Source organism: Miniopterus schreibersii, assembly GCF_964146895.1.
Source record: "Miniopterus schreibersii genome assembly, chromosome: 6".
Lineage (NCBI taxonomy): Eukaryota > Metazoa > Chordata > Mammalia > Chiroptera > Miniopteridae > Miniopterus > Miniopterus schreibersii.
This window is the reverse complement of record NC_138107.1, coordinates 87,640,334-87,666,740: the sequence shown is the minus strand read 5'-3', so window position 1 is coordinate 87,666,740 and position 26,407 is coordinate 87,640,334. Positions and strand designations below refer to the sequence as shown.

General features: G+C 51.3%; 1 protein-coding gene across 5 annotated transcripts in view; it reads left to right on the top strand.

Moving 5' to 3' along the window:
- Positions 1-26,407, top strand: part of PRKN (parkin RBR E3 ubiquitin protein ligase) — a 618,945-nt gene that overhangs the window by 501,924 nt on the left and 90,614 nt on the right. For all 5 annotated transcript variants that reach the window (XM_081141126.1, XM_081141124.1, XM_081141123.1 and 2 more), the window contains exons 8-9: positions 9,606-9,667; positions 19,616-19,765. In XM_081141126.1, coding sequence (XP_080997252.1) covers positions 9,606-9,667; positions 19,616-19,765 — 212 coding nt within the window. The remainder of the gene's footprint in view (positions 1-9,605; positions 9,668-19,615; positions 19,766-26,407) is intronic.

Below are 26,407 nucleotides of genomic sequence, written 5' to 3'. Positions count from 1 at the left end.
TGAAGAAAACTTGACCCGATGTGATGCGTGTGACCCGAGTCCCCTCTTTGATCCGATCCACACAGCGATCACGATCCCGCAGGTTCCTTTCCTCCCTCATAATGTTAACTAGACATCGACCTGCTCATTGGAGCCAAGCAAGCGCCACCACAGTCCATGGAAAACCATGTTAAATTCACTCGAAACATGTTAAAACCACTGCTCCATCCCTCCCCCCTCGCCCTTCTCGTTTCCACCAAGGTGAGCCTTTGAGAGCAGCGGGGGCAGAGCCGGGGTCTGGGGTCGCTTGCCACCCTGAGCCCCTGGCACCTGAGCGGCTGCTCCCATGCTGGCCACCCAGGTTGAATGCGTCAGCTGAGGCCCCTGGGTGGTGAAAGCACCCACCCTCTAGAAATTTCACGTGAGGATCACGCAAAACGTCGGTCAGTTACAAAGGGAGCGTTTTGTGAGATACAGAGGAGTAGCCAGAGCGTCGGGAACACACACGCTGAGAATAATTTTTCTAATTTTTCAAATGGTTTTGACATCGTAACAACATAAAAATGAGGAAAGTTTTAATTCTTGTTACCGTATTTTTATCTTTTGTTACTTCCTCCCATATACTCTGTGTCCGTTGTCCCAAAGGACCGCCAGGAAGCCCACTGATGACGCAGATGGGTCTGCTGCGGGGAGAGGCCCCCACGTGGACAGTGGCGGGGTGCTGCAGGAAGGGGGGAGATTTGTAGGGTTCGGGGAGCTGGGCTGCGGGCGTGGAGGCAGATCCTCCAGGCGGGAAGCGGTTGGAACTGAGCGAGACTCCTTCCAGTAGGTGTGGGGTTGGGGCGTGGACGTGTTTCCTGAAGGGAGCCTTGGCAGGGAAGCTGTCTCACGGGAGAGCCCCGGCCCGGTGAGCGGCCCGAGGTCCTGTTAAAGGAGACGGCTGCTCAGATAAGCAAGCCGGGCTCATTATTGGCAGGAACCTCTTGACGCCAACGGTGGCATGATGGACGGTGCTCCAGCTTATCTTTCCAGGCCGGGTTTCTCCGGAGCGGATGATGAGGCCTCGCGTCTCAGCCTCAGCGAGGCTCCGGCGCCCGTCTCCCCTCGCAGCTGCTTGGCTTCCGCGCACCCTTTGCCGCCCAGCCTCCGGGCCTGTGCGCCCCGTTTCTCCTCCCGCCCTCTTTGTTTTGAACACCTCCTTGCTGATGGCTCCCTGCACACTGTTTTGTGGGCGACCCGCGTGTTACTTCTTCAGGGGGCCCCAGGAAGACAGACCCCGGCCTGGCTCCCTTTGCCACCCCCAGCGCGCCTGGCCCCCTGCACACGCGCGCCCTCGGGGAGAGCGTCCAGGAAGGAGCAAGCGAACGTTCGGTTAGCGTTCGCCGCCTGCCAGTAATAATAACACTTACCATTAGCGCAACGAAAACACCTGACCGGTGTCTGACTGTGTCTCGTTCTGATGAGACCTGCTCTCCCGCGTCGCCTCGCTGGGAGACGGTCACCTCCCAGCCGCTAGGGGTTGGCTAAGGGACCTTCGGATAAATGCAGCGGCTGCAAGGAGCCAGACGCTGTGAACGTGCATCTGAACGACGGCATCACGAACATCTGAGTGTGATATGCTGTCGCTTAAGCTCCGGGAAGGCGCCATGTGCCCCGTGGGTAGTAACCGGCCCCCGTCAGGGAGAAACCGAATCATTAATATTTATGGCTTATTTCCGCTTACGGCTGAAGCTACAGAATAAGCCAGTTTTCATGCCATCCTGCCCGGATTAGCACACTCACTGCCATGGGGGCTACACTAAAAGCTGTCTCTTCCCCAGACCGTGTGCGTCCTCCTGTACGTTCGTGATAAATACAAGCCCAGGTGTATAGTGTCTCGAATTTTTATTCACTTTTTTTTCTCATGTTCTCTTTGTACGTGCCTTCAGTCTTCATGTAGGTTTTTGATGACAAAAAATTATAAACTCGCAATCAGATACAAAAAATAACGTAATGATCACCCATGAGCCCACCACCCAGCTTTGTCAACGTCCAGCTTTTCACTCTGCTTCAGGTAACCCTGTCGGGTTTGTTAACTTTTTTTTTTTTTTTTTTTTTAATATATCTTTATTGGTTTCAGAGAGAGGAAAGGAGAGGGAGAGAGAGACAGAAACATCAATGATGAGAGAGTCATTGATCGAGCCCGCAACCTGGGCATGTGCCCTGACCGGGAATAGAACCGCAGTGGCCTGGATCCCAGGTCGACGCTCAACCGCTGAGCCACGCCCGGCCGGGCAACGTTAACATTTTTATGTCTCCGTTTCAGCATCTGTAAAATGGGTAGTAATAGAGCCTATCTCGTGGTGGTTGTGAGAGTTGATGAATTATCGTATGGGAAGCACTAAGAAGAGAGATTTGTCCATAGCAGGTGTTACGGAAACGCGAGCTTTTATTTTGAACAATTATGATACATTTTAAAGGCAGATTTGAAGCATCCCCTCCCCTTTTCTGTGATCCCATTTCACTCCCCGCTTTCCCTAAATTGGCTCTCCTCATTTGCATCCGTTATTTTATACCCTTAATATAGTTGTTTGTATCCGTATTGTTCAGTAGGTTTTATAAACTTCACATCAGTGACATCACACTAGGCAGGAACCGTCGTAACTTTGTTTCTTAACTGTATGTTTTTGACATTTGTCTTCGTTACTTTGTTTCTTAACTTTGTTTCTTACATTTGTCTATTTGATACATATTATCCTGGCTCATTCTTAGCTCACTTCCTAAAAGTCTTTGCAAAATGTCATTTTATCAACAAGAAATACTCTGAGCACCTTGTTTAAACCGACCCTGCCCTGCTCTCCCCCTTCCGCGGCCCGATCTTTCCCTTCCTTCGACACAGTGCCCGCCGCCTTCTCAAGCGTCACTTAGCTCACCCGTCCCTCGTCTCCTTTCTGGGGTCTCTCCCCCTTGGAACGTGAGCTCCAACGAGGGGTTGTCTGCTTTCATTCTCACCCTAATGAGTCCCAACAGTGCCTGGCACAAGCGGGCGCACAGTGGGTGCTTGTGAATGATTTCGTCTCCTCGGACTGCCGTTCCAGATGTTTCCTTTCACTGTTGCTGTTATTCCAAAAGCTGTGCCGTAAGCGCGCGTGCGCATGCCTCCCCGTGGAGCCGCGTGGGTTTCTCCCTAGCGTACACCTACGAGGGAAATTGCTCAGTCCAAGGTGACTGGCTTCAAGGTCCTTTTCAACTGGTTTGAGATGTCTCAGACCCGTCCCGCGATTGAAAAACACTCCATAAATAATCCTTTAGAGGCATCAGTAGAAACGATCAGCAGAGAGAAATTATGAAGACGAGCTTGATTTTATTTATGAAAGTGATAATGCTTTGAATTTGATTATGTAACGTCCCGCTGCTGACTCTGAATGCGGCTGCTCAGCCAAGACGCGTTAGTGAATTTTCCACGGACACTCTGAATGCCCCGCTCTCAGCCGCGTCCAGAACTGGCTGCGTCAGCAAAGCGCACGGGGCCCCGAATCCACCCGACTCCGGGGCAGCGGCCGGAGCCCAGAGACCCGCTGGCAGAGCCCGCCTGCGGCTGCGCCTGCCCTGTTCAGTGTCCGGCGGCATCGTTTTTGATCACAGTGAATCATTTATTTTCTATGCCTTTTTCGCCCTCAGCCAGTTTCCTTTTCCAAGTTGTGCTTAAAGGCAAGCGAGAAGGAACCTGTACTTGTCCAGCCGGCACTGGCGACTCTAAGCTGTGCCCAAGAGAGAAACGAATCCTCAAAGCTTCCACCGAACAGCCGCAGTCTGCAGACCGTGGTGACCTGCGGCGTGTGGCCCGTGCCAGCCGCGCAGCCGCGAGCTGAGATCCGTTCCACCTTCGTCCCAAGCCCGGTGCCCACAGTTCCCCACTGGGCCCAGAGGAGATCGCGGAGGCCCGTGATGATCCGCAAGGAAATTAAAAGGCAAATTGTGATTGAAGACTCGTGCGGTTTTTAATGCTTTTTATTGGGATATATTTTGCAAACGAGTCTCCCCGGCTCCAGAGTGGCTGTAGAGAGAGCTCGGCAACGGCTTCCCCAAAGCTGTGGCTGAGTGGATCCCCCAAAAGCGATTTGGGTTTGGGGGGAGGGTTTTCTGTTTGTTTTAAATAGCAATCAGTGACTTCGTGGAGATGACCCGCAGCTTTGCAACGCGTTTTCCTGAGGAGGTTCCCGGTTAGATTGTGAGGAGCGCTTATGGTTTGGAAACCGGATAAAAGTCCACACTGATCACAGACACTCACTGAAAAAAAAACAACGGATTCAAAGTCACCCTTAAAAAAAAAAAGATTCAATTCTTTCTTCATACGCTTTTTTAAATAAATGTTTTAATTCCTTTTTAATGCCAAACAGGCAACTTGTTTTTACTCCCAGGAGGCAGCGGGGACGAGGGACCCCCCGCGTATCACATGATAGGGGAACAGCAGTGGGGCGCACAACCCGCGAGCGGGTCGTCAGGATGGGCCCGGAGAGACGACAGTCCGGCTGCAGTGCCCGAGACTAAGCAGACGTTCAGAACCGGGCCAAGGGCAAGAACAGGTAAGGAAAGGACAGGAAGAGGCGGCCCCGGCTGCAGGAGACGCAGGTGTTGGCAGGTGACGGCTCCCCCGGCCTGCTTCCCGGGCAAAGGGCGTCGCCCACGTCGCGGAGGACAGAGCGGGGCCTCCAGGGGGACCCGTACTTAGGCAGCGAGAGCGGAGCCAGGACCACTCTCCGTAAGTGCCTCTGTTTCACCTGAGTCCCCGCCAGGAGCCTCTGAGCCACGGGGAAGGAAGACCAGCCAGAGTGAAGGGAACTGGAGACGGGCTTTTTTAAAAAACTTTTCCAAATGGGGAAAGATTGAATCTCAAAAATTGAAGAGCAATGAGTTTGAATCAGTCTCAGTCGTCAAACTACAAAACTATCGTAGTGCGAGCACCTACGAAGCTGTGTGTCACCCTCACGTGCCACCTCGGTCGCCAGAACTGGACGTGGGAGACGTCGCCTGTGGGGGACGTGATGTGACCACTGTGAAACGTCTCGGCCGTAAAGTGAGAGCCGGACCCCGGGGTGCAAGCCGCCGGTGAGCTGGCGTCGGGGACAGAGGGAAGGCGCGCAGGTTCCGTGAGATCCGTGGGCCGACTGTGGAGGGAGAGTCAGAAACAGCCACGTGGGCAGGAGACGGAGCCCAGGTGCCAAGGACGGGAAGAGCGAGGGAGCGACGGGGAAGTGGGGAAGCGCAGGACCGCGTGGGGGGGGGGGGCTTGGTGAGTCCCAAGCTCAGGGAGAGTCGTCGTAAGGGTGGTGGGCTGACCTTCAGGGAGATGAAAGAGACCAAGGACCCGCAAGGACCCGGCAGTAAGTCCTCAACTAGGCAAGAAGCGCCCTGCCCTAGACCCCTCCTTTCCCCACCCTCACCTCGCCCCGGGCCCAGCCTGGGATCCTGGATCTTCAGATTTCCTCCCTGGGGCGCTCCGCTGGTTCTGTCTCCCTGAACCAATGGCCAAGGGGGGCCCGTGGCGGGGGCTGGGCTGTGGAACTTGAACCTGCGGGCGGCACCGCAGAGGTGGTGAGGGGCCCTTCAAGGAGGTGGGACCTGGGGGCAAGAGGAGGGGAGGGGCTGGGACCCGGTCTGGCTGCCCCCGCACAGCCACGTTCGCGGGCAGAGCTCCCGGGGCCCGAGCGCTGTGAACCACCCCCTCCCAGAGCCTCATGCAGCGCACTGGTCAGTGTGAAAGGAGAAGCGTTTTCTTATAACAGTGTTTCGTGGGATCTGTATGTTCAGACAAATGATATTTTCATTATACTTTCCCTGGGCCAACAAGTCGGGGGCTCTACCCCCGTTCACGGTCCCTCCTGTTCCTTTTTTAACAGTCACTCCGTAATGAACACATCTAACCTCTGAAGTTTTGGTTTGCTTTTGTTTTTTGTTGTGTGTAGATTTTCGATGTCTCTACAGCAGTACATTTTCTCTTCCAAATGCAGAAAGCGTCAGGTTAATTAGACCAACCGGGTCAGTTTGAGGGTCAACGTAATGTCGCTGGTGAAATTCTGAACTGTGGCATAAATGCGAAATCTAACATCCATTTTTTCACACCACCCTCACTGGGCAGAAAGTAGCTTGCAGGGCGTGGAGTCTGGGATTTAGGGGTAGAATTTCAAGGTAGGGCTGTGGGTTACTCAGCTCTGTCATTTGGTTCATTTACAACCTGGGTGACCAAGGGGAAGTCACCTTGACTGTGACACAGCAGCTGCCAGCAGCAAACAGAGCCCGTCCCCTCCCCCCGCAACTAAAACCAGGTCAGCGCTGGCCAAACAGAATGGCCCGTCCTCAGTCCTCGTGGAATATTTGTTTTTAGCCACCACTTGTTTGCCGTAACCCTCCATCTGTTGACCGTATACTCAAGCGATGCCCTTCCCGAGGGTCTGGCTGACTCAGGCAGAGCGTGAGGGATTGGGAAGCAATCGCTAACTGGCCCTTTTATCGGAAATTAGTTTGTTTCTTTTTTGCATGTTTGTATAAGTGAATGCGTTTGGGGATCTGGGGCTTAAGTTATTTTCATTATTGAGTCAAAGGATGCAACTTGAAATAGCCAGTGAGATTTAAAAAACAAAACAAAAAGCTTCCAGCTAGTCTGAAGGCAAAACTATGTCATAAAGCTTTATGGTAATCAAATAAAAATATCAGATCGCTTATTAACCACCTTAGATTATGGTAGTGCGTAAAGAAATAAGTAAGTCAGTAAAAAGGCAACAAAGTTAAAGCCTTAGATGTATACTGTCCTTACTTTTCTAAGAATATATGATCTGATCATATCTACAATAACACATACTATACAGGGGTGGGCAAATAGGTCTACACAATAGAAATAAATAATACAGTAATCAATAAGTAAGAATGCAAGAACACACTCCATGTTTCGCATACTCACAACTGTAAGCCTACTTTTGCCCCACCCTGTGTGTACACTTATCCATACATACCTCTACCGGGGGTCCCCAAAAATGTACACGCACTTTGAATGATTATAAAATCAGTGTTTATTAACATACAGTTCATTTTCAAAATTTAAAAGAATCTACAGAAATGAAAATTTTTCTTGTCAATGCCTGGTTTCAAACTGATGGCCGTTCCGGTCCAGGCACCACTGTTACCTCTAAGCAGCGGAAACACAAACATCAGGAATCATTTTGTTCGGTCACTGTGCGCCCTCTCGCACACTCAATTCATCCACTGTTGCTGGTTTTGTACCATAAACTTTACCTTTTTTGTGTCCCCATTAAAAAAGTCTAGTGGCACTTTAGGATGAATTTTCTTTGTTCAAAGCTTAGTCTGGCTTCACCCATTATTTCAAATCAGTTAAACCTGAAAAATAGTGGAAATTAAGTGAGTTGTCAGCTGTTAAAGTTTGACATTTTGGAGGACACCCTATGTACATACTTGATAATCCATCGTCTCTCAGCAAAGTGTTACAATAAATCTGTTATTTAACTGAATACTAGGCTTCTTTACCAAAATTGGCCTCTAAAATCTTGGAGCTTTGGGAATTTCCTTTTTATCTTTCTTCAAACTCACTGATTCTTTCTGCAGCCATGTCAAGTCCAGTCTGTTCACCACAATAGCTTTACATTTTAGGACTTGTGTCAGGTGAATTCTGTGGAGAAAATATGCAGTGATGGGGGTGGGGGGTGAAGACAGGATGAAATCTCGCATAGAGCAGTCCCCAACAGCCTCCCTGAGAAGGTGACATTTGAGCAAGGACCTGAAGGAGGCGGACAGGGCTCCATGCAGATATCAGGGCCAAGAGCGTTCAGGTAGAGGGGCAGCAAACTCAGAGGCCTGGGGACAGCAGCCTGCCTGGGGTGGTCAGGAGCAGAGAGCAGGCCTGGCCTGGCCAGAGTGCAAAGTGCAAGGGAGAAGGAGCCCTCTGGATGATGCCACGGGTAGGTGACAGGGGACCTGGGAGGCCACTGCAGTGACCTTGGCAGTTACTCTTAGTGAGGTGGAAAATCTTGAGGGGAGGGAGGGAACTGCACAATATTTGATGCACATATTTTAACAAGATTCTTTTAACTGTTATCTCAGTAAACCAACTGACTGGGGCTGAAGGCAGATGATGCTGGGCACTGTGAGGCTATGATATAGACTAAGGAGACAGCTTTGGCTGCAAACAATGACCCATCATCGTGGGTCAATGACCCTACACAGACCGTGTGTGACGAATTTGGAAAAACCAGAGCGCCTACCACCATTCACACCTACCTCTGTAGAGTCTTCATTTACCAGGCCCTGGTTTCCTCCTTGCCACCCCGTCTGACTTTTCCTTCCCTTTCTCCCAACACTACTATATTCTGTATGCATGTCTTACATTTCCAGCTTTGGTATTTTTAAACTCCGCCTTCACACTAGGTTTGTACCTGTTCATTTCCCACATTGATGTTTCTGTGATGAGCACAGGTACAGGTGCCCCTCCATGGTCTTCTTAAATATCTTGGCTCCTTCCGGCTCTTCCCTTCTAACCACACGCTATATCTGGCCCTGTTTATTATGCTTCATTGCACCGACCAGGTGTTTCAGGTAATTATCCAGTCTTCTGGTAATGGTGTTGATATTCGAGCTATCATTGGCGTCAGTCCTTAGTTAGGAGAACATTGGAATACAAACTCTGAAGACAGGCTAATTTTAAATTCTGCTGCTTATTTTACCTGGCATTAAAATAAAGTCAAACCAGTTTTTCTCAAATTGGAGGGCTGTAAAGGGTCGCTTGTAAAGGGAAAAAATCCTCAAACATTCCTAAGGTTGAATAAAATTATTTTTTAAAGCAACATTTCTTAAATATATCTAGATATAAATTTAGATATAGACATTTTTATGCTTCTACAACCAAAAGGCCAAAGTGAAAATTGATAAATGAAAACACAAAACCAAAAGTAGGCAAGTTAGCTCTGGATAGGGCAGATGCTGTCATCTTCCTGAAACTAAGTCAGTGCTTGGGGTACACATGGGGCCCTGACTGGTGGGCCCCGGCCAGACTGGGGGACCCTCACTTGTGAGAATGTGTCCCTGGACTCAGCTCTGCCTTCTTCCTTCCTCGTTGATCTCACAGAAACTGAAATATGGCTCCTTGCGCGCGAAGAGAGTTAAAACTCAACACCTGACACGAGGCCGAATTTCCACAGCAGTTTTTGGTTGACTTGCAGGCAGCGTAATGACCCAGAATATAATTTTCTGAATTGATTAGATAGTCAACTCTCTAATGAGCGACTTCGCCAAGGACCCTCCAGAGGGAGAGCTCAGCTCAGACTCGTCTGCTAACATCTGGGATCTAGCTTTCGTCTTTATGGCCTTGGATGTGCCTGTCGCAGTTAATTTACCACGATTTTCACCAAAATATTTCCCTCGGGATTTTCATTCATTTTCTTGGACAATTGTCAGGTGATTGCATCACCTGGTTGTATTTATGAACTACTCAGAGCATGAAACACTGTAATAGCGGGACTGTATCAGATACAGTGTCAAAGAGTAAGAGTACGTCCTGGCATTTTACCTGACTGCAGACTTTCAGAATGGGACCTGACCCCGTCAGAGTCGTGACTGTGACTCATTTCTTTCTCCAACAGCTGGCTGCCCCGACTCCTTGATTAAAGAGCTCCATCACTTCAGGATCCTTGGAGAAGAGCAGGTGAGTCAGCGGCTCGAGGCCACGCAGTGTCGGGGAGACACTCGCTAATGAAACGGCCTGGGCTCCCTCGCCGGCTGCCTCCAGGGAGGCGGCGTGTCTCCTGACCCCCGGCATCCAACATGGGGCGGAAGGCGCACTGGGGACTGTGTGAGGACACCCCCTCTCCCGGTCCCTCAGACCTGAGGGCTATTGATTGGTGCAGCTGCTCTCGGCCGGAGCGTTTCTTCTCCGAAGCCAGAGCGAGCAGGCAGGAGGGCAGATAAGCAGACAAATGGGTGCGAGATGAATTACGCCCGAGGGACAGGCCGCCCAGACACCTGAAGCGCTGTCTGCGGGCGGGGGGCCAGCTCTTCTCGCCGGGTGAGACAGAGCATGCCCCGTTTAAGGTCATCGAGACACCGTGTGCTCAGTGAGACCGGCCCAACTTAAATAGACGTGCTCCATGCATGATGCAGGTGCTAAATAATATATGTGTCAGATACATAACATATGACTTATTTGTAAATAATGCACACACCCCTACCTCTGACTGCTTAAAAGTAAATTTCTCCATCCTTATATGGATGACAGGCTCCATATTATAATGTTGAGTCTTCATGTCAAGTTGTCCCTAAACCTGGGAGTGAGTGAGTCTGGAGGGAGCTCGGTGGGCCTGGGCAGACGTCCTTCTGTCGCGTTCAGCTGTGCAGGCGCGGACGGACAGAGAGACGGCGGGCGGTGAGGCCGAGCCAGCGCTGCGAGAAAGACAGGAGGAGGGGTGCGCACGGAGGGAGCGGGTGTAGCGACCGCAGGGGGTTCCAGCGGGGCCGGCAGAGCAGCGGGGGGCAGAGCAGCGGTGGGCAGAGCAGCGGGGGCAGAGCAGCGGCGGGCAGAGCAGCGGTGGGCAGAGCAGCGGGGCGGGCAGAGCAGCGGGGGCAGAGCAGGGGCAGGCAGAGCAGCGGGGCGGGCAGAGCAGCGGTGGGCAGAGCAGCGGCGGGCAGAGCAGCGGCGGGCAGAGCAGCAGGGGGCAGAGCAGGGGCGGGCAGAGCAGCGGGGGCAGAGCAGCGGGGCGGGCAGAGCAGCGGTGGGCAGAGCAGCGGGGCGGGCAGAGCAGCGGTGGGCAGAGCAGCGGTGGGCAGAGCAGCGGGGCGGGCAGAGCAGCGGGGGCAGAGCAGCGGGGCGGGCAGAGCAGCGGTGGGCAGAGCAGCGGCGGGCAGAGCAGCGGGGCAGGCAGAGCAGCGGGGGGCAGAGCAGCGGGGTGGGCAGAGCAGCGGTGGGCAGAGCAGCGGGGGGCAGAGCAGCGGGGGGCAGAGCAGCAGCGGGCAGAGCAGCAGGGGGCAGAGCAGCGGGGGGCAGAGCAGCGGGGTGGGCAGAGCAGCGGGGGGCAGAGCAGCAGGGGGCAGAGCAGCGGGGGGCAGAGCAGCGGGGGGCAGAGCAGCGGCGAGCAGAGCAGCGGCGGGCAGAGCAGCGGGGGGCAGAGCAGCGGGTGCGAGGAGAGCGGCCGGGGCAGAGGCGGAGGCCGCCTGGCTGCAGGCCCCAGTGGGCTCAGAGAGTCTGGGGGTCCTGGGCACTAGAAGTTTTGGCTGGAAGAGTGGGAGCAGGTGGAAGAATGGGGTGCCGGACAGAGTCGCGGGGGGGCGCAGTGACGGGCAGTGAGAGGCCGGGGAGCACGCGGAGTGTCGGCAGCTGCCGTAGGTAGAGACGGGCGATGGAGAAGTGGAGACTGTGCCTGGGGAAGCCGGGGTGTTGAAGTGTCACCCGTGTGGACACTGAGATCCTCCAGCGTGACCCCAGAGCGGAGGTGGGGGAGCTGCACCCCGTTTGAGAACTGGGGCGGGTGGGGAGAGGAGAGAGGCTGAGGGGGCGCGAGCCCGCTGCAGAGGAAGAAATAGCGAGAGCGGAGCCTGGGGTTTGAAAGTCGGGGCTGCGGGTTTGGAAGGAGAGGGAACGTCCCGGGGACGCAGCGGGGTGATGCCGGAGGGAGCGGGCCAGGGGCTGGGTGGGCGTGCGCAGGGGCGACGGGGCACATCTGTAATAGCGTCCACATAAAAAGAAATGAAAAAGAGAAAACTCTTGTACCTGGGTACAAGAGTTTTCTCTTTTTCATTTCTTTTTATGTGGACGCTATTACAGATGTCCGGTGGGACCCAGGGTGCGTGGAGAAGACATCAGGGGCTGAGAGGAAGGCGGTGACCGCAGGCCTGAGCCGTTTCCGAGATGGAGGGAAACGTTGGGAGTACATGGGAGTCACAGAGCAGTTACCACGACTGACCCCAGGCCCCCCAGGCTCCGGGCAGGAGCTGGGCAGGTGAAGGACAGGGCAGGAGACAAGGGTGCATGGGACTGGGGACAGACCGGAGGAAAGCCAGGGACCTGGCTGGTGACGGATATAAACAGGACACATCAGTCAGGGATATTTCTATCCTGATGAGAACTCAACAAAACCTAATGGCCTCGAGACAGGTGGTGGCCTGAGGCTCCGGGGAGGGAGGGGGGAGTCCCAGCCCCACCACTGCTGCCTGCGGGGCTGGTGACCCCGCTGGGAGCTGGTGAAACCCTCGGGCTCTTTCTGGATGCTTGAGGCCACTTGTCCTGCTGATGAAATGAAAATTTTAGATTAATGGGTGTGGCAAGTGCCGGTGGACAAATCATTTTCTTGTCTCTCTCTCGCTCGGCTTTTCCATTTGTAGAAAAGGAAGCGCGATGCTCAGGCACCTCTTAGAATTTTTATAAGTAGGGTTGTGATGCAAATTGCAAGTATTCAGTCCTGTCTCAGATTTCAATACTATCCCTACTCCATCCATATATTGAACTAGTCGCAACAAAGTGGACACTAAAATAAGTGTAATGTTCCCTTAAAAGTGAATTGCTGGTTAATTACTGAATTCATCACTGGATGGTAGAGATGCTCACCAGCGACCCAATTTCTTTATGTGTGATTCCTTTCCATTTTCATTGATCTTTTAATAGGCACTTGATTTTCGAGATACGGATTAAAAATAAATCACTGAACACTATAAATCATTACCTTCCTAAAATAAAAATACAATTAAAACTCCTTGGAATTTAAAATAATACATCTACTTTAGCTTCCTGGCTCTGTCTCTGATTTGTGTTTATAATTTACATCCATAAAGCACCTTCCATTCCACGCCCCTCCCCAAGTCCAAACTATTTGGCAAAGATATCACCACGCTGTAGGCAAGTAAAGCCGCTCAGCGTCCTAGCCGAGCCCCGAGGAAGACAGGCCTGATACCTGCACGGCCCTGGGTCCGGCGCCCTCAGAAGATTTGCATTTCAGAGGCGCCTGCACTGGGACCAGCTTCCTCCACTAGTTCAGCCACCAGAATTTTAAGGAAACAACCTTCATTCATTCAACAAATACTTCTGAATAGCTTTGTGCAGTATCCTCATGCCAATATTGGATAAAATGGTAAACATGGAAGCCACGGGCACAAATCCTGACAAGAGCTAAGACGGAAGCAGACAGTGATTGGGACGCGGCCTGCTTCAGACAGGGAGTCAGGGGCCCTGCGGCACACAGGCTGAGAGCGCACCCGCCACTGACGAGCCAGGACCCCGGCGCTGGGTGGGGAGCGTCCCCAGCAGAGGACAGCACATGCTCGGTGGCCCCAGGTTGGTGAAGAGCTTCCTTCACTCAAGCCACCAGCTAAAATCCGTGTGACTGGGAGATTATGAGCGATGGACGATGAAGGCCATGGTCAGGAGCTTGGGTTTTATTCTGGCTTCAAGGGGAAGTCCTTGAAATTTTCAGCAGGAAGCTGGCGATATCCAAATCGCGTACTGAGAAAGCGAGTCTCGCGGCGGTAAGGACAGGGCCCAGGTTCAGGCGGTTGGCAGAGAAACTTCTACTTGAAGAGGGTATTCGGAGGTGGAACTGAAGGCCGTGGGGACCGATTGGCTGTGGGTCAGAGAAGTGAAGGGATCCCCCCAGTTCTGCTTCCCTGAGGGGCGCAAGGCGGTAGGAAGGGGAAGATGGAGACGTGGAACCCGGGGTTCAACTCGGAACGCGTTTGATGTGCCTGACGCGCTGAGAAAGAGAGAAGTGAGGATTTGGAAATGTGAGCGGGATCTCGGTGGAGATGGGGCCAGGGGTCAGAGACGGAGAGAGAAATTTGGAGTCGCTGGCACGCAGATGATACTTTGAATTCATGGCACTCGAGGGACCATGACTGACCCTAAGAAGCACCAACATTTGGGAACCAGGCAAAAGAGCGGCCGCCAGCAAAGGAGACCCCGAAGGAGCCTCAAGCAGCGTAGAAGAAAACCCGGAGATGTGCGGCGCCGCGGGGTGCGTTCTGATGAGCTTTGGACGGCAGGTGCACGAGCAGACCTCCTGGCTACCGTCACCTCCCCGGCTATTGTCACCTCAGGGGTGTCTCTTGGCATGAAGGCATCTTCCTCGGGCTTCGCTCCAGAAGCTTTCCTTGGCGTCACAGGCTTGTTCACTTCCAAGTTAGCGATGAATGTAAAGCCATCTAACCCAATCCGGAAAGTCACTTTTTCAATTATTTGGGTCCAGTCAGCTCACTAACTGCGCAGTGGATCGAACCCGGAGCCGAACAGTGAGATGTCAGCCTTCCCTTCCGCTGGCCGCAGAGCCGCCCGAACGCCCCTCTGCGGGGCGGGCTCGTGGGCCCGGGGGGCCAGCACCACTCCGGGCTCTAGAGTGACGGGTGAAGTGGCCGGTGCCCGCAGGCAGCCATGCCCTCTACCCGGCGCCCGGCGGGAGCGTGTGCTTGGGGGGCCTGTTGCACGGCCTCCAGAAGCCTCTGCCGGCCCCGATGCCCAAAGATCCCGGCAGGGCAACCCGCTCGCAGGGTCTGCTTCGCGGTGGCGCCCATCCTGCCAGCCGCTGCCGTGGGCCACCGCGTGCGGAAGGGACAGAGAGCCGGTGGGTTTTCACCTCCTGTCCAGAAGATCCCACAGCTACTGGGAGTGGAGACTCTTCCTGGCATCCTGGCATCTGAGCCATCTGGGGGACAAATCATGAATCACAATCCAGGGCACAGCTGCCGGCAGCTCTAATTATATTCCGTCGGTCGTCGTTTGGTCCCTTCCTCCCGCGTCTGACTGCAGCCACCCTGACGACCGTTTTTCGGTGCAGCCCGAGAGGTGCAGCCCTTTCTCCAGCCAGCCGACTGCAGCGGTCGATGGCAGGCGACCCGGCGAAGGAAACATCATTAGCGACAGAAGAGAGAACACAGACAGCCCTGTGGCCGGCACCCCACGGAGGCTGTCACCCCACGGGGGCCATCACCAGTTCCCCCCCTCCCCCGGCTGACTACCTGGAAATGAACAAAAATAAAGCCAAGATTTCTGAGAATTTAAGGAGGTCTAATTCTAAAAAGTCTAATACATATAGAAAATAGGGCATCCTGTGCACAGCAAGGGGAACTGGATTAGTCAGAAGTTTGCGTTTCTCTAGAAGGTTATTTTAGCTTTTTTTTAATCCAAAGAAGTGCTATAATAAACTGGTTTTCATTAATTTCCAAAAGATGACCTAGGAAGAGTGAGCTGAATTTTTTTAGTAAAGGGGGAGAAAGACAGTGGAGACATCTGGGTGTCGGGAAAGGGAGTCTCTGAGGCCCACGCCGAGCTCCGAGGCAGGATGCTGGGTTTCCCGCCTGCGTGGAGCTCAGCAAAGGACTGGGCGTCTTGTGACTCGGTGGCCTCGCCTGCCACTTCCCTGGCGAGGGTCGGCCCGGGCAGCGACAGAGTAGCCCTTCAGTGGCCGGTGTCTCGGATCAGGTCCCTCTCCTCCAAGGGGACTCAGAGAATGGCCCAGGGAAGGACCCCCGGGTGCTTGTGCTGAGACTTCGCGGAAGCCAGAATGTAGGGGGAGCCAGAGGGGCCCCCCCTCGGCCTGCCGGCTGCTCTTGCCGCTGTGCCTGAGCGCCCCCTGGAGGACACTCCGGAAACTTCTGCTGCGGAACCAGAGCGGCCTCCCTCCCGTCTCAGGGGACTTGGTAGCTGCCACACGCTCTGGATGCTGACAAGCGTGACTCATTCCAACAGGACGTTTGCCAGTTGTCTCAGATTTAGTTTTACCCAGCACCCTGTACTTCAGATTGCTTGCAGTTTTGACATTTAGATTCCTGCTTGCTTTCCTTTCTCATGAAAGCGTGAGGCTCGCACATCACTGTGAGGCCCCCTGTGCCTCCCTCCTCCACAGGGCAGGCCTTCTGAGAGGTTTTCCAGGGGTGGGGTATGTGGGGACAGTGCCTTCCCAGCCGGGCCCCCCCTCAGGGGGCACCCCTGTTTACCATGCAGACAGTGGCCAGGGAGAAGGGGAAGCTACCCGGCCCGTGAGGTACTTGAACCTGCGACCCCTCCTTCGTTGTAGAACAGTGTTCTGCCCAGCCCGAGCCTTTGTAACAGACGGCCTACACCAGCAAGATACGGCCTCTATTTGATGAGTAGCCCCTGTTCTTTTTCATTTATTGATTTTATTGTTGAGAGTACTTAAGAGAATCCACGAACACGCACACGCACACCAAATAATTGGCTCCCCCAATAAGTAAAATATAAACCATAGCGGGGAATTGAGATTTCACCTAGATGAGTCATACTAACGGAAGATATTTTCACTATATTCTGATGAAATGTGGGAGAAAATTTTTTATTTCTTTCCCTGAGGTGCAGAGTAGGGTGCTTTGTTAATATCAACATTTATTTTCCAAAAAAAAATGGCAAACGTTACGTTGTCCACTCTGAATTACTTCAGTGATCATCTGTCTGTGGCTAATCCACATTATGAAAGTAGATCTAGAAACCTGCGGACTGCTTTCGAGAGCAGCGCAAGCAGCCCCAGTCGGCCGTGAGTGTTAACCCGCGCTCAGGCGCACCGACGCTCGCGGTGATGCCAACAAGCAGCGCGCAGTGGTCTCGAGAAGCCGCTGCTGAGCTCACCCGAGGGGGTTCTGCGGGGACCGAGTCCACACGACGCATCGGTCACACTCCTCCACGTTACTCCTCTTTATAAAATGCTGTCCAGTGTTGATGAATGGGAAAAGCTGGCTGGCTTGGCTCCGTGGTTAGAGTGTCAGCCTGTGCACAAAGGGTCACGGGTTCGATTCCCAGTCCAGGGCATGTACCTGGGTTGCAGGTTCAGTCCCCAGCCCTGGTTGATGTGTCTCTCGCTCCCTCTTCCTCTCCCTCTCCCTTCCTCCCTTCCATTCTCTCTAAAATATCCTTGGGTGAAGATTGACGACCACAAAAAACAGCCCTTGGACATAAGACGGCGGATCAGCGTTTGTTCCTTTTCGGCACTGGGGCTCGTGCCCCTTCACTGCTCCTCTGTACACGTCACACTCACGGGGACGGGGACATTTCTCCCGGCCTAGCGCTAACGCGTCTCAGCTCTGCAGTAAGAATGCAACAGGGTCCTTTCAGTGCCAGGACACGGTGGGTGGAAAGGAGTCTGGGGAGACGTGGGTCCCATCCTGAAGGGAACCGAGTAAGGATCTGCTGGTGACAGATATGGGACTATCCATCTGAACCGCTTCCCGAGGGCGTGAAGCGCTCTGCAACTACTGACAGCATCGGCTCGAGGTCAGATGCTTTTCTTACAAACTTGACAATATTAAAAGAAAAGTGATGCATTCAGTAGGCATAGGCCTTCTCTCAGGTGTTGTGTGTACTTTTTAATCACCAAAAGTCACCAGGCACATAAGTTAAAGTATTTTTCTTCCTCTAGAGAAGGAACTGTGTGCTCCAACGCTCCTGGGTGTATCATAAATAAAGTCATTTCTTATCAATTCTGTAGCGAATGGACAGAGAGGCACATGGATGTACATGGCCATCAGTCCCGCCCGGAAGGCAGTAGGCAGGAATCTCTAAAGCGTTACTGGGCTTTGTCCGTAGCCTAACATCTTCCTGGGTAAAAGCTACGGTCGTAGCAGAAAAATTGCTTCACTAAATTAAATAGACAAATACTGTCATCAAATCAGAAAATAGCCAATTACTTAAGAGCAATTTATTTAAAATAGAAAAGCAATTTATGTAGGTAAAAGCATCCTGTATCGCTCCATTATTAAGTCCCTTGTGACTAACAATTTTTTTAGGGTTCTTTCCTTGACACTTGGTGGAGTTAGATTTCATTCATTCATCCTACAGCTATTATGTACCATCTATGGACACAGTATTGTGCTCAATTCAGGAGGCACAGGTATGTGAAAGGAGGGGGTGCGAAGAGCGTACAGCGAGAGCCACTCTGGACCTCATCTCATTCAGCTTCTCGGTGGATAGCACTCGACACAAACAGCCATTCCCTCCTCTGGTTGTTTAACACGCTCCCCGAGCCCTTTCTCAGTGTAGCAGGGTGCACTCGAGGCAAGATTTAGTGAGTAAGGTCTCCGAGGAGTCCGCGAAACGACCGCTAATGTGAGATCTCTCCATTGTATAAGCTGTCTCGTATTCACCACGCGCTGAAATATCCTCATTTTATACCTTGATAACTGCATAGCTCATGACGTTCTCCAGAGAGCCTTTCCCCACGATTTGCACCCTGGCTCGCTTGCCAGTAGCTCTGACTTCGCCTTCCGCTCCCCACGCGGTCCCTCTGCTCCAGCTGCCCCGCCTCAGACAAGCCAGGGGCATGGTGGCCTCTGGGCCTGCCTGGCGCTGGAGCCGTCCCCCGGGCGGCCGCGTGGCCTGCTCTCCTAATCTAGCCTCGGTGCCTGTTTCACCGCCGGGGGCGAGGCTTTCCTGTCCACAACCACCTCTTTACCTTGTAATCCCGTGGTCGCTGGAGCCTCCCTCTTCTCTGATTTTCATTCTCCTTCCCGCGTGTCCCCGCCTGAAACACGATGCAGGTGACCCTTTCAGGATCTATTGTCACAGTGCTGTAGATGAGCCCGGAGACGTCTATCCTGTTGGAGGCTGTATTCCCAGCAGCCACAGCAGTGCCTGGCACAGTCCCCTGAAACGTTGCAGAAACTAATAGCCGAGCAAGTGCACCGGATTTGAACCTAGTCTGGAGGAGAATATGACCCGATGATGCGAGGACAATACGCTAGAGCTGCAACCAGCAAGGCTGGGCCCTGGGCTAGGGCGTTCGGGTTTATCCTGCAGGCGGGGGAAACCGTCGGAGGAACTGAGCCAAGCAGGGCGCAGGGGACTGAGTCGGGCATAAAGAAATCGTGCTCTCAGAGTAAGAACAGTGATGGAGGAAACTTGGCCTTTGTCATTAGTCTCAGCCAAGTGTGCACCAGGACATGGTGTGGGCGGCTAACAGTCACCCCGGGTGGGATACTGGGACCTATTTCCAAAACGGTCTTAGAACCCAGTGCGCTCCTGAGCGGAGACCTGAGGATACCCTCGATTGCCAGTGATGCATTGCAAGTGTCTATAACTACACTCCCTAAAATTTGTACAGAAAAACACTATTAAATGAAGTCAATGGAAGAGGTATTAAAAAAACACACACATCACACCAGCCCTAGCCGGGTTGCTCAGTGGTTAGAGTGTCTGCCCACCAACGGAAGGGTCCTGGGTTCGAGTTCGGCCAAGGGTATGTCCCTCAGTTGCAGGCTCAGTCCCCGGCCTGGTCGGGGCATGTGTGGGAGGCCGCCGGCTGATGTGTCTGTCTCACATGGACGTTCCTCTCTCTCTCTCTCCCTCTCCCACTCTCTCTGAAAAGCAATGGGAAAAAATCCTTCAGTGAGGATTAAAAAACAAACAAACGAAAACGAAAACACCAAACTTTGCAAAATCTATTTTCTGAGGACAAGTTTCTAGAAGCACAAAGAGTAAATGCCTCTCTTACCTGCGCTCCCAGCTGGAACTGAGAGCCTGGACCTCGGGCCACCCCCAGCCACCCCGTCCCCATTTGTCGCTGAGGCGGATTAGCTAGGAGGCCCACGCCGTGTGCGCAGACTGTTCAGGCCTGGCCTACAGCGCCCCAGTACACGTGCCCTCGTTTTAAAACTCTCTCTCTCTCTGCAGTACAACCGGTACCAGCTCTACGGCGCCGAGGAGTGCGTGCTGCAGATGGGCGGCGTGCTGTGCCCCGGCCCTGGCTGCGGGGCCGGGCTGCTCCCAGAGCCCCAGCAGCGGAAGGTCACATGCGAAGGGGGCGACGGCCTGGGCTGTGGGGTGAGTACTGCGGCGCCCGGCGTCGGTGTTGCATGTGTTTGTTTGCTACGGCTAACCCGCTTGGGTTACACACGTGCTTTATTCTCGCGTGGACTCAGATATCTTTAAACTGATGTATAAGGAAATAGAGGTAAAACTTCTATACAAAGGATTCCAGATGTGATGATAGATAGATGATAGATAGATGGTAGATGATAGATAGATGATAGATAGATAGATAGATAGATAGATAGATAGATAGATAGATAGATAGATAGATGATAGGTCTATTTTTTGGAGGGGGGAAAGGTGGCCTGCTTTCATTAGTTCTCGCAGTGTTGACTCTAAGACCTGGTGAGTCCCTAGGCCAGTCTTTTAAACGCTTCTTCCGGTGCTCAGCTGACTCAGAGCAGAAATTGATTATTTCTTCCAAGGCTTTCAGTAGATGGGAGTGAAGGGGGAAGGCAGTCCCCCCTCGGCGATGTCTTAGCAATGCTGTTGGCCTAAGTATTTCAAGAAATAAAATGAAGATTAATGTGGAAAACTGGAAATGCTATCGTGTCATAAAAATCATTCCAAACAGAGACGAGCAAAACTAATGGTGCCTCTCAGGGAAGCAGAGTAAGAAACATGGGAAGCGGTTGTTCTAAGAGGTCGGCCAGCGCGGCCCAGCCGGCTCCTCGGCCCAATCTGGCTGCGAGCTGATGGCGCAGGGCTGAGGGGAGGGCGACTCCGAGGCGAAAGGCTTACTGCATTATAAATTGAAATGACAAATGGGTGATGCTGCTGACATTAAATTTCATGCAGGCAGAAAAGGAAGAGAGTTGTATCTGCTTATAAAAGACTATTGAATTTAATGGGAAAACATTTTTTTTGCATGGCAACTTCTCGAGGGCTTTTGTGGGCAAATAGGTGTCGGTGGCAGGGGCGGATTGCAGGCCTGATTTGGGGCTGAGCGCAGTGAGTCACCTGAGCGTAAGTCGGCATCTGTCGCCCTGTGTAAAGCTGTCTATCTGTCACAAGGTGGAAGCTGAAAAATAGCGAGACACCATGTGCCTAAGCGGAAAGGAATACCTCCGCACCAATGACTGCGATTGCGTCGGCCTGCGAGCTCAAGGCAGGGGCACCGGCCTTAGAAATTGTGGAAATCAAACCACACCTTCCAGCCTCAGCCGCCGTCACCGACTCTGATCGATGCTGACTGTGTGGGGCCTGAGCAGGCAGCCAAGTCCCGGGATCACAATACTAGCGAGTGTTTTCCTTCAGAATGAGTTACAGCCATTTTCAACTGACAGCTAAATTGTGTGCTTCTTCCTGCTAATCGCCCACTGCCGTTTCATTCTCTAAAGCTGGATTTTAAGATCGTAACTTCCCCCCCGGCTGGTGTGGCTCAGTTGGTTGGGCCTTGGCCCGTGCACCCCAAGGTTGCCTGTTGGGGCGCGTGCCTGGGGTTGTGGGTTTGATCTGGTAGGGGGTGTGCAGGAGGCAGCCGATCGATGTTTCTCTCTCCCTCTCCCTTCCTCTGTCTCTCTCTAAAAAAATCAATGAAAAATCTTTTAAAAAGATCTTAACTTTCTTTATACGGTGGGGAGTTTTTTGGGCCCATCTTCCGCATTCGGTTGTTCAACTTGCTTTAAAGAAGGGTTGGGTGTCTTTAAGTTCAAATCCTGACTCTTAGTTTTTGTGTCTGGGCCGCCTCATCTTTAAAATCTGTTATAGTGGCATATATAAGACTACCACAAACAGTAAATAGCGGAGCAGATACAAAGTGCTTAGAACAGTGTCTGGCATTAAGTGTATATTTATTAAATCAAAAGCTTAATATTTATCAAAAGCTCCCCTAGAACACCCAATATTTATGGAAAATTACTTACGGGGCATTTGTTTGAGCCTTCCTTCCAAATATTCTAGAATCTAGAATATACCCCTGGACCAAGGCAGATCTACAGCAGGGAATTGGGTTCCCAGGCCTCACTATTTTAGCCCTTCCAAGAACTGCTTTTCCTGCATAGCACTTTGGCATAGTGCCTTTTGTTTATATCGCGGTCATTTTACGGGAAATCTGATGCAAGTGGTTTAGGACGTCCCAGTGGACTTTTCTGTGGGAACCGTGTGGCTGTTCCAGGCTGATGTTAGCAACAGGAGCGCTTCTGCTCGTCCTGGGGAAAGCTGTCCTTGAGGACACTGGGAATCGTGCAGCTCAAGGTTCCCCTCTGGGAGCCGGGGGCCTCGGGGTGGGCTCTCTCTGGCCCACGCTCGGCGTTACGGAGATGCACCTCGAAGGAAACCTCCTACCTTCTCCTTTCCTATTCTTCCTCGGCTGCTTTTCCCGACGTGCGCCGTTTCGCTGTGACTTGTGCATCCTGTTAGCTGCCAGTCTTTTCTGGGCTGAGGATGGTGATGGAAGCCACTGCGTGTACGGCATCGTGGTTAGTTACTGCTGTTTCCGTAGCAGAGCAGGTCCCAGTAAGTGGACGTCAGAAGACGATGAACCTCTGCTCCGTGTTTGCTCTGACACTGTAGACAACAACTGCAAAACGGGCTGCCTCGGGGAGGAGCGAGCCCCTCGTCCCGCACGGTGTTCAAGGGGAGTCGTGGGTAGCAAAGCTGTGGCGGGATCACAGAGTCCTGGACGTGGGAGAAGCCCAGCTCCCATTAGCCTCCGTGGTTCTCGGCCGTAGTTCACAGGTTGACTGTAAGATACCTGCGCATCCACCGAGCTTCATTTTCCCCCAACTATCAAGAGATCCAAAAAGTACAACTCTTATCATATGGCAATATGCTTGATGTATGTATCTCACATGTAAATGCTTGACGTATGTATCTCATATGTAAAGGTTAAGAACCAAATTCCCTGTCGTTCGAGGAACTTAAATATTAAGCCCTAGAAGTCTCTGTGAGAGGCCCATGGACACCCACTCTCAGAGCTGAGACACGCCCATGTGGGTGCCCAGGCTTGTATGTTTCTAATCTGCTGGTCAGTCAGGCCCCACCACGCGCCTGGGTGGTCCCCACACCCGTGATTGCTGGTGTATCTAGTTTCCATCTGAAGAAACAGACGTCAGCATTGTGACCGTCTTTGGCTTCTTTAAAATAGGTGCTCAGGTTAGTATTTGTGAGTCTCTCATTCAAGCATCTGGTCATGTCCTTTGGAAACTGGATTACCCGGTCCTGGGCTCTACTATGTCACTAGGCTTAACTGTTACTTGGGGAGCAGTGTGTATTAGTAATCAATGAAACGGGATTTCTATGTAAATGATAATGTGGGCCCATCTAGGACAGGTCTGACAGACGTGTGAAGGTCTTCATTAAATTCATGTAGTGGGGGTTCAGCATTCACTGAACGAATGGATGGATGGATGGGTGAATCTTAACAATGTAGAGTAATATGAAAGCACTATCACTTTCATTTTCAAATATTAATTACCATTTATCCAGTACTAGAATTGCTTACCTTGCCTCAGCAAGAACCTCTTCAAAAAACATTTAAATACCTTTATGTACTTATACAATATACAGGGTTTTATATGCACATATAATAATATGTAATTCAGAATACCAAAATGTACTAAGTTCTGAGATCCACGAAAATTCAGTTAGGAACCAGAAAGCACTGTGAAAGTTAAAGAGTTTAGGTTCCCTACAACAGGCCGCAGGGCCAAATAGAGAGTTTTGTACATTCTGATACATAAAAGTCTCAGCGTTGGGAGCAAGGAGAGTTTAGTTCTGACACAGCACAGAACATTCTTACAGCAATCGGCAGAGCTCAGTGGAGAAAATATCTGGGGATCAAGTTGCCTGACTCGCTCTCTGCCAACCTTTGATCATATTTTTACTCCTGCTTGTAAAAGTATTAATTGATTTCCTACGGAATTCATGTTACGCTCTGTTCTTTTCTCTGCTTATTGCTATTTATCAGAACTCTCTCGCTCACATTTATGGCTCCAAAGTAAAATGTTGACATGCTTAACACTGGAAAACAGCAGCGAAATATGGACTACAGTATACTCAGTGACCCGGGGACTGGAAAGCTGTGGCAGTCGGACCTTGTGAATTTCCTGTAATAAAACATCTTCATCTCGCGGGGTGGTGGTTGGGGACATTGTGTGTCTGGGAGATCATGTCTTAAAATAATACCAGTAATTGGATGAAGAGTTTTCTGTCTTAAATGAGAAATCCAAGGACAAGATTTAACAACTGCAAAAATAATAATAATAATACATATTTAAATAAAAACCAATGATTTTTTAAAAGTCGTATTACTGGCCATTAGTTAAGGAAATAAAATAGAATTTCTTTTATTTTAATTCTATTTTTTTAAAAAACATATCTTTATTGATTCAGAGAGAGGAAGGGAGAGGGAGAGAAAGAGATAGAAACATCAATGATGAGAGACAAACATCACTGATGGGCTGCTTCCCGCATGCCCTCTACTAGGGGGTCGAGCCCACAACCCGGGCATGTGCCCTGACCGGGAATCGAACCTCGATCTCCTGATCATAGGTCAATGCTCAACCACTGAGCCACACTAGCTGGGCAAAATAGAATTTCTTAAGGCCTCTGATAGTCACTCCCTCCTTTAATGAATACTGTGAGTAGCTCCCAGGCCGATTTCTCAGGGACCAGTGAAGCGTGGGCCTCGGGCTCCCCACTCACACAGGCCCCCAGAACCAAGTGTGTACTTTGCTTGGTTGCCCTTGAAGAGGGTCTTCAAATCTATAGGACCTGATGTTACAAAGGGCCCATCACTCCTGGTTCTGGACCTACGCAAGTATGAGGCCCAGCCTGCTCTGTACAAGAAAGTTTTTGTTGAAAATAGTGCTTTTAAGCTACTTATAACAATAGCATTAAGATATCCTTAAAGGTTTTAGTTCAGCGAGATTCATTTTCAGGCCCTCTATAGGAAAGGGGTCGATGAAGACAAATGGGGACACTTAGTCTCTCACTCAAAGACATAACTAATTACTGAGTTAAAGACTTAATCAATAGATGGGGAGTCCAGTTTTTCAATATGTGGAGCTCAGAAATAGAAAGCAAGCAGATGGTCAGTATTTAGTAATAAAAGGAAAAACAGAGTGTTTACTGTTCCTATTCTTTAAAGATATTTTAATTTGATAAATATACATAATTAAATTACCTGAAGTATTTGAAAACTATATTGACTTCTCCCTTCTCTTAAAAAAGACTAGAGATTAAAATCTAGGCTCCAGATTTAGGTGGTTTATATTGTGATGTTTTCAGAGACACCAGAAAGGACAGGTATTTTCATTTTGAGGGATACGATTTGTGAGCGTTCATTTGCTCCGGCTGGATCTGGCTGCCTCCATCGCCTGGCCTGTCCAACACAGGAAGGGGGACCATATCTTGTTGACACATTACTTTTTGATATGCAAGATGTTATTTACCAAAAAGCATTTTAGAAAGAAAGTTAATGTTATGAAATGTTAAAAAATATGTGCTCCATGTTTACTTGACATGTGTCCAAAAATCTAATTTAAGCTATAAGATTGGCTCATTTGCAGATTGGAAATAAGTCTCACTAGAGTCCCTGCATGTGATACAGCTTGAAGTGCAAAGATAGAAAGCTTTTTATTTATCTTAATTAAAGAAACTGTTCACAGACGTATAAGCTGTGCATACCATTCCTCTGAAAAACATTGATCAATTGGTGAATGTTCCTAGAAAGTGTTCCATGATTTGAAACAGAAATATATATTTTCTAACAACACAGGCCACTGTCCATGTCACTAGTCTTCAGCTAATTTTTGTCAAAATAAAAGGCAATACGAAACAATTATACTCTTTCCAAGTGGTGAGCTCCATGTCTTTGAACAGGGGTTAGGAAGTCGGTTTTGTGGCCGGTTGAAGGGAGAGTCTGCCGTAGCTCTCAGCTGTAGGCGAGCTCAGAGGCCTTCGGAAGGCAGGCTTCTGCGGAAGGTGACGTTGCTCCTGCGCGTCTATCTTGATCCTGCGGTTACCACACGCTCCATCCAACGCGGGAGCCACGTGTCCCAAGTGGCCATTGAAATAAAATTAGAAATTTGGTTCCTCAGCCACAGTAGCCACATTTCAAGCGCTCGATGGCCACATGTGGCTTCCAGCTGCGGGCGGGACCACGCAGAGAGGACGTTTGCATCGCAGTCACGGGAAGTTCTAGGACAGCGCCCGAGGGAGCAGTGTCTGCAGACTCAGAGTCCCCGGTCTCGGGGACAAGCCGGCGTTTCTCGGAGCTTAGACACGGCAGGACATGAGCTTCCCTGGCCGCGACCAGGGGCAGGGACACGATCCGCGAAGCTGCACTCCGGTCCCTGGGAGGGGCGGGGCGCAGGTGGCCGCTTGGCGTTCTTTCAGGCATTGACTTTGCACGGAGCACACGCTCCTGTGACACCCGCTTAGCTCAGTGACACATTTAAGGAAAACGGGAGCGAAGTCTGCTGGGAAATCTAATTCATGTCCTCAAAATAAGTCCTGTGGCAACGTGTCACCAAAAGCATCGACAGCTGAATGCCAATCGGCGGGTCTCCACTTTCACCTAATTTTTAAACAGTTCAAAGCAGTGATCTTCGACCTTTCTCATCTCATGGCACACAAACGAATCACTAAAATTCTGCGGCACACCAAAAATATGTATTACATGTTTTGCCGATCTGACCGAAAAAATAG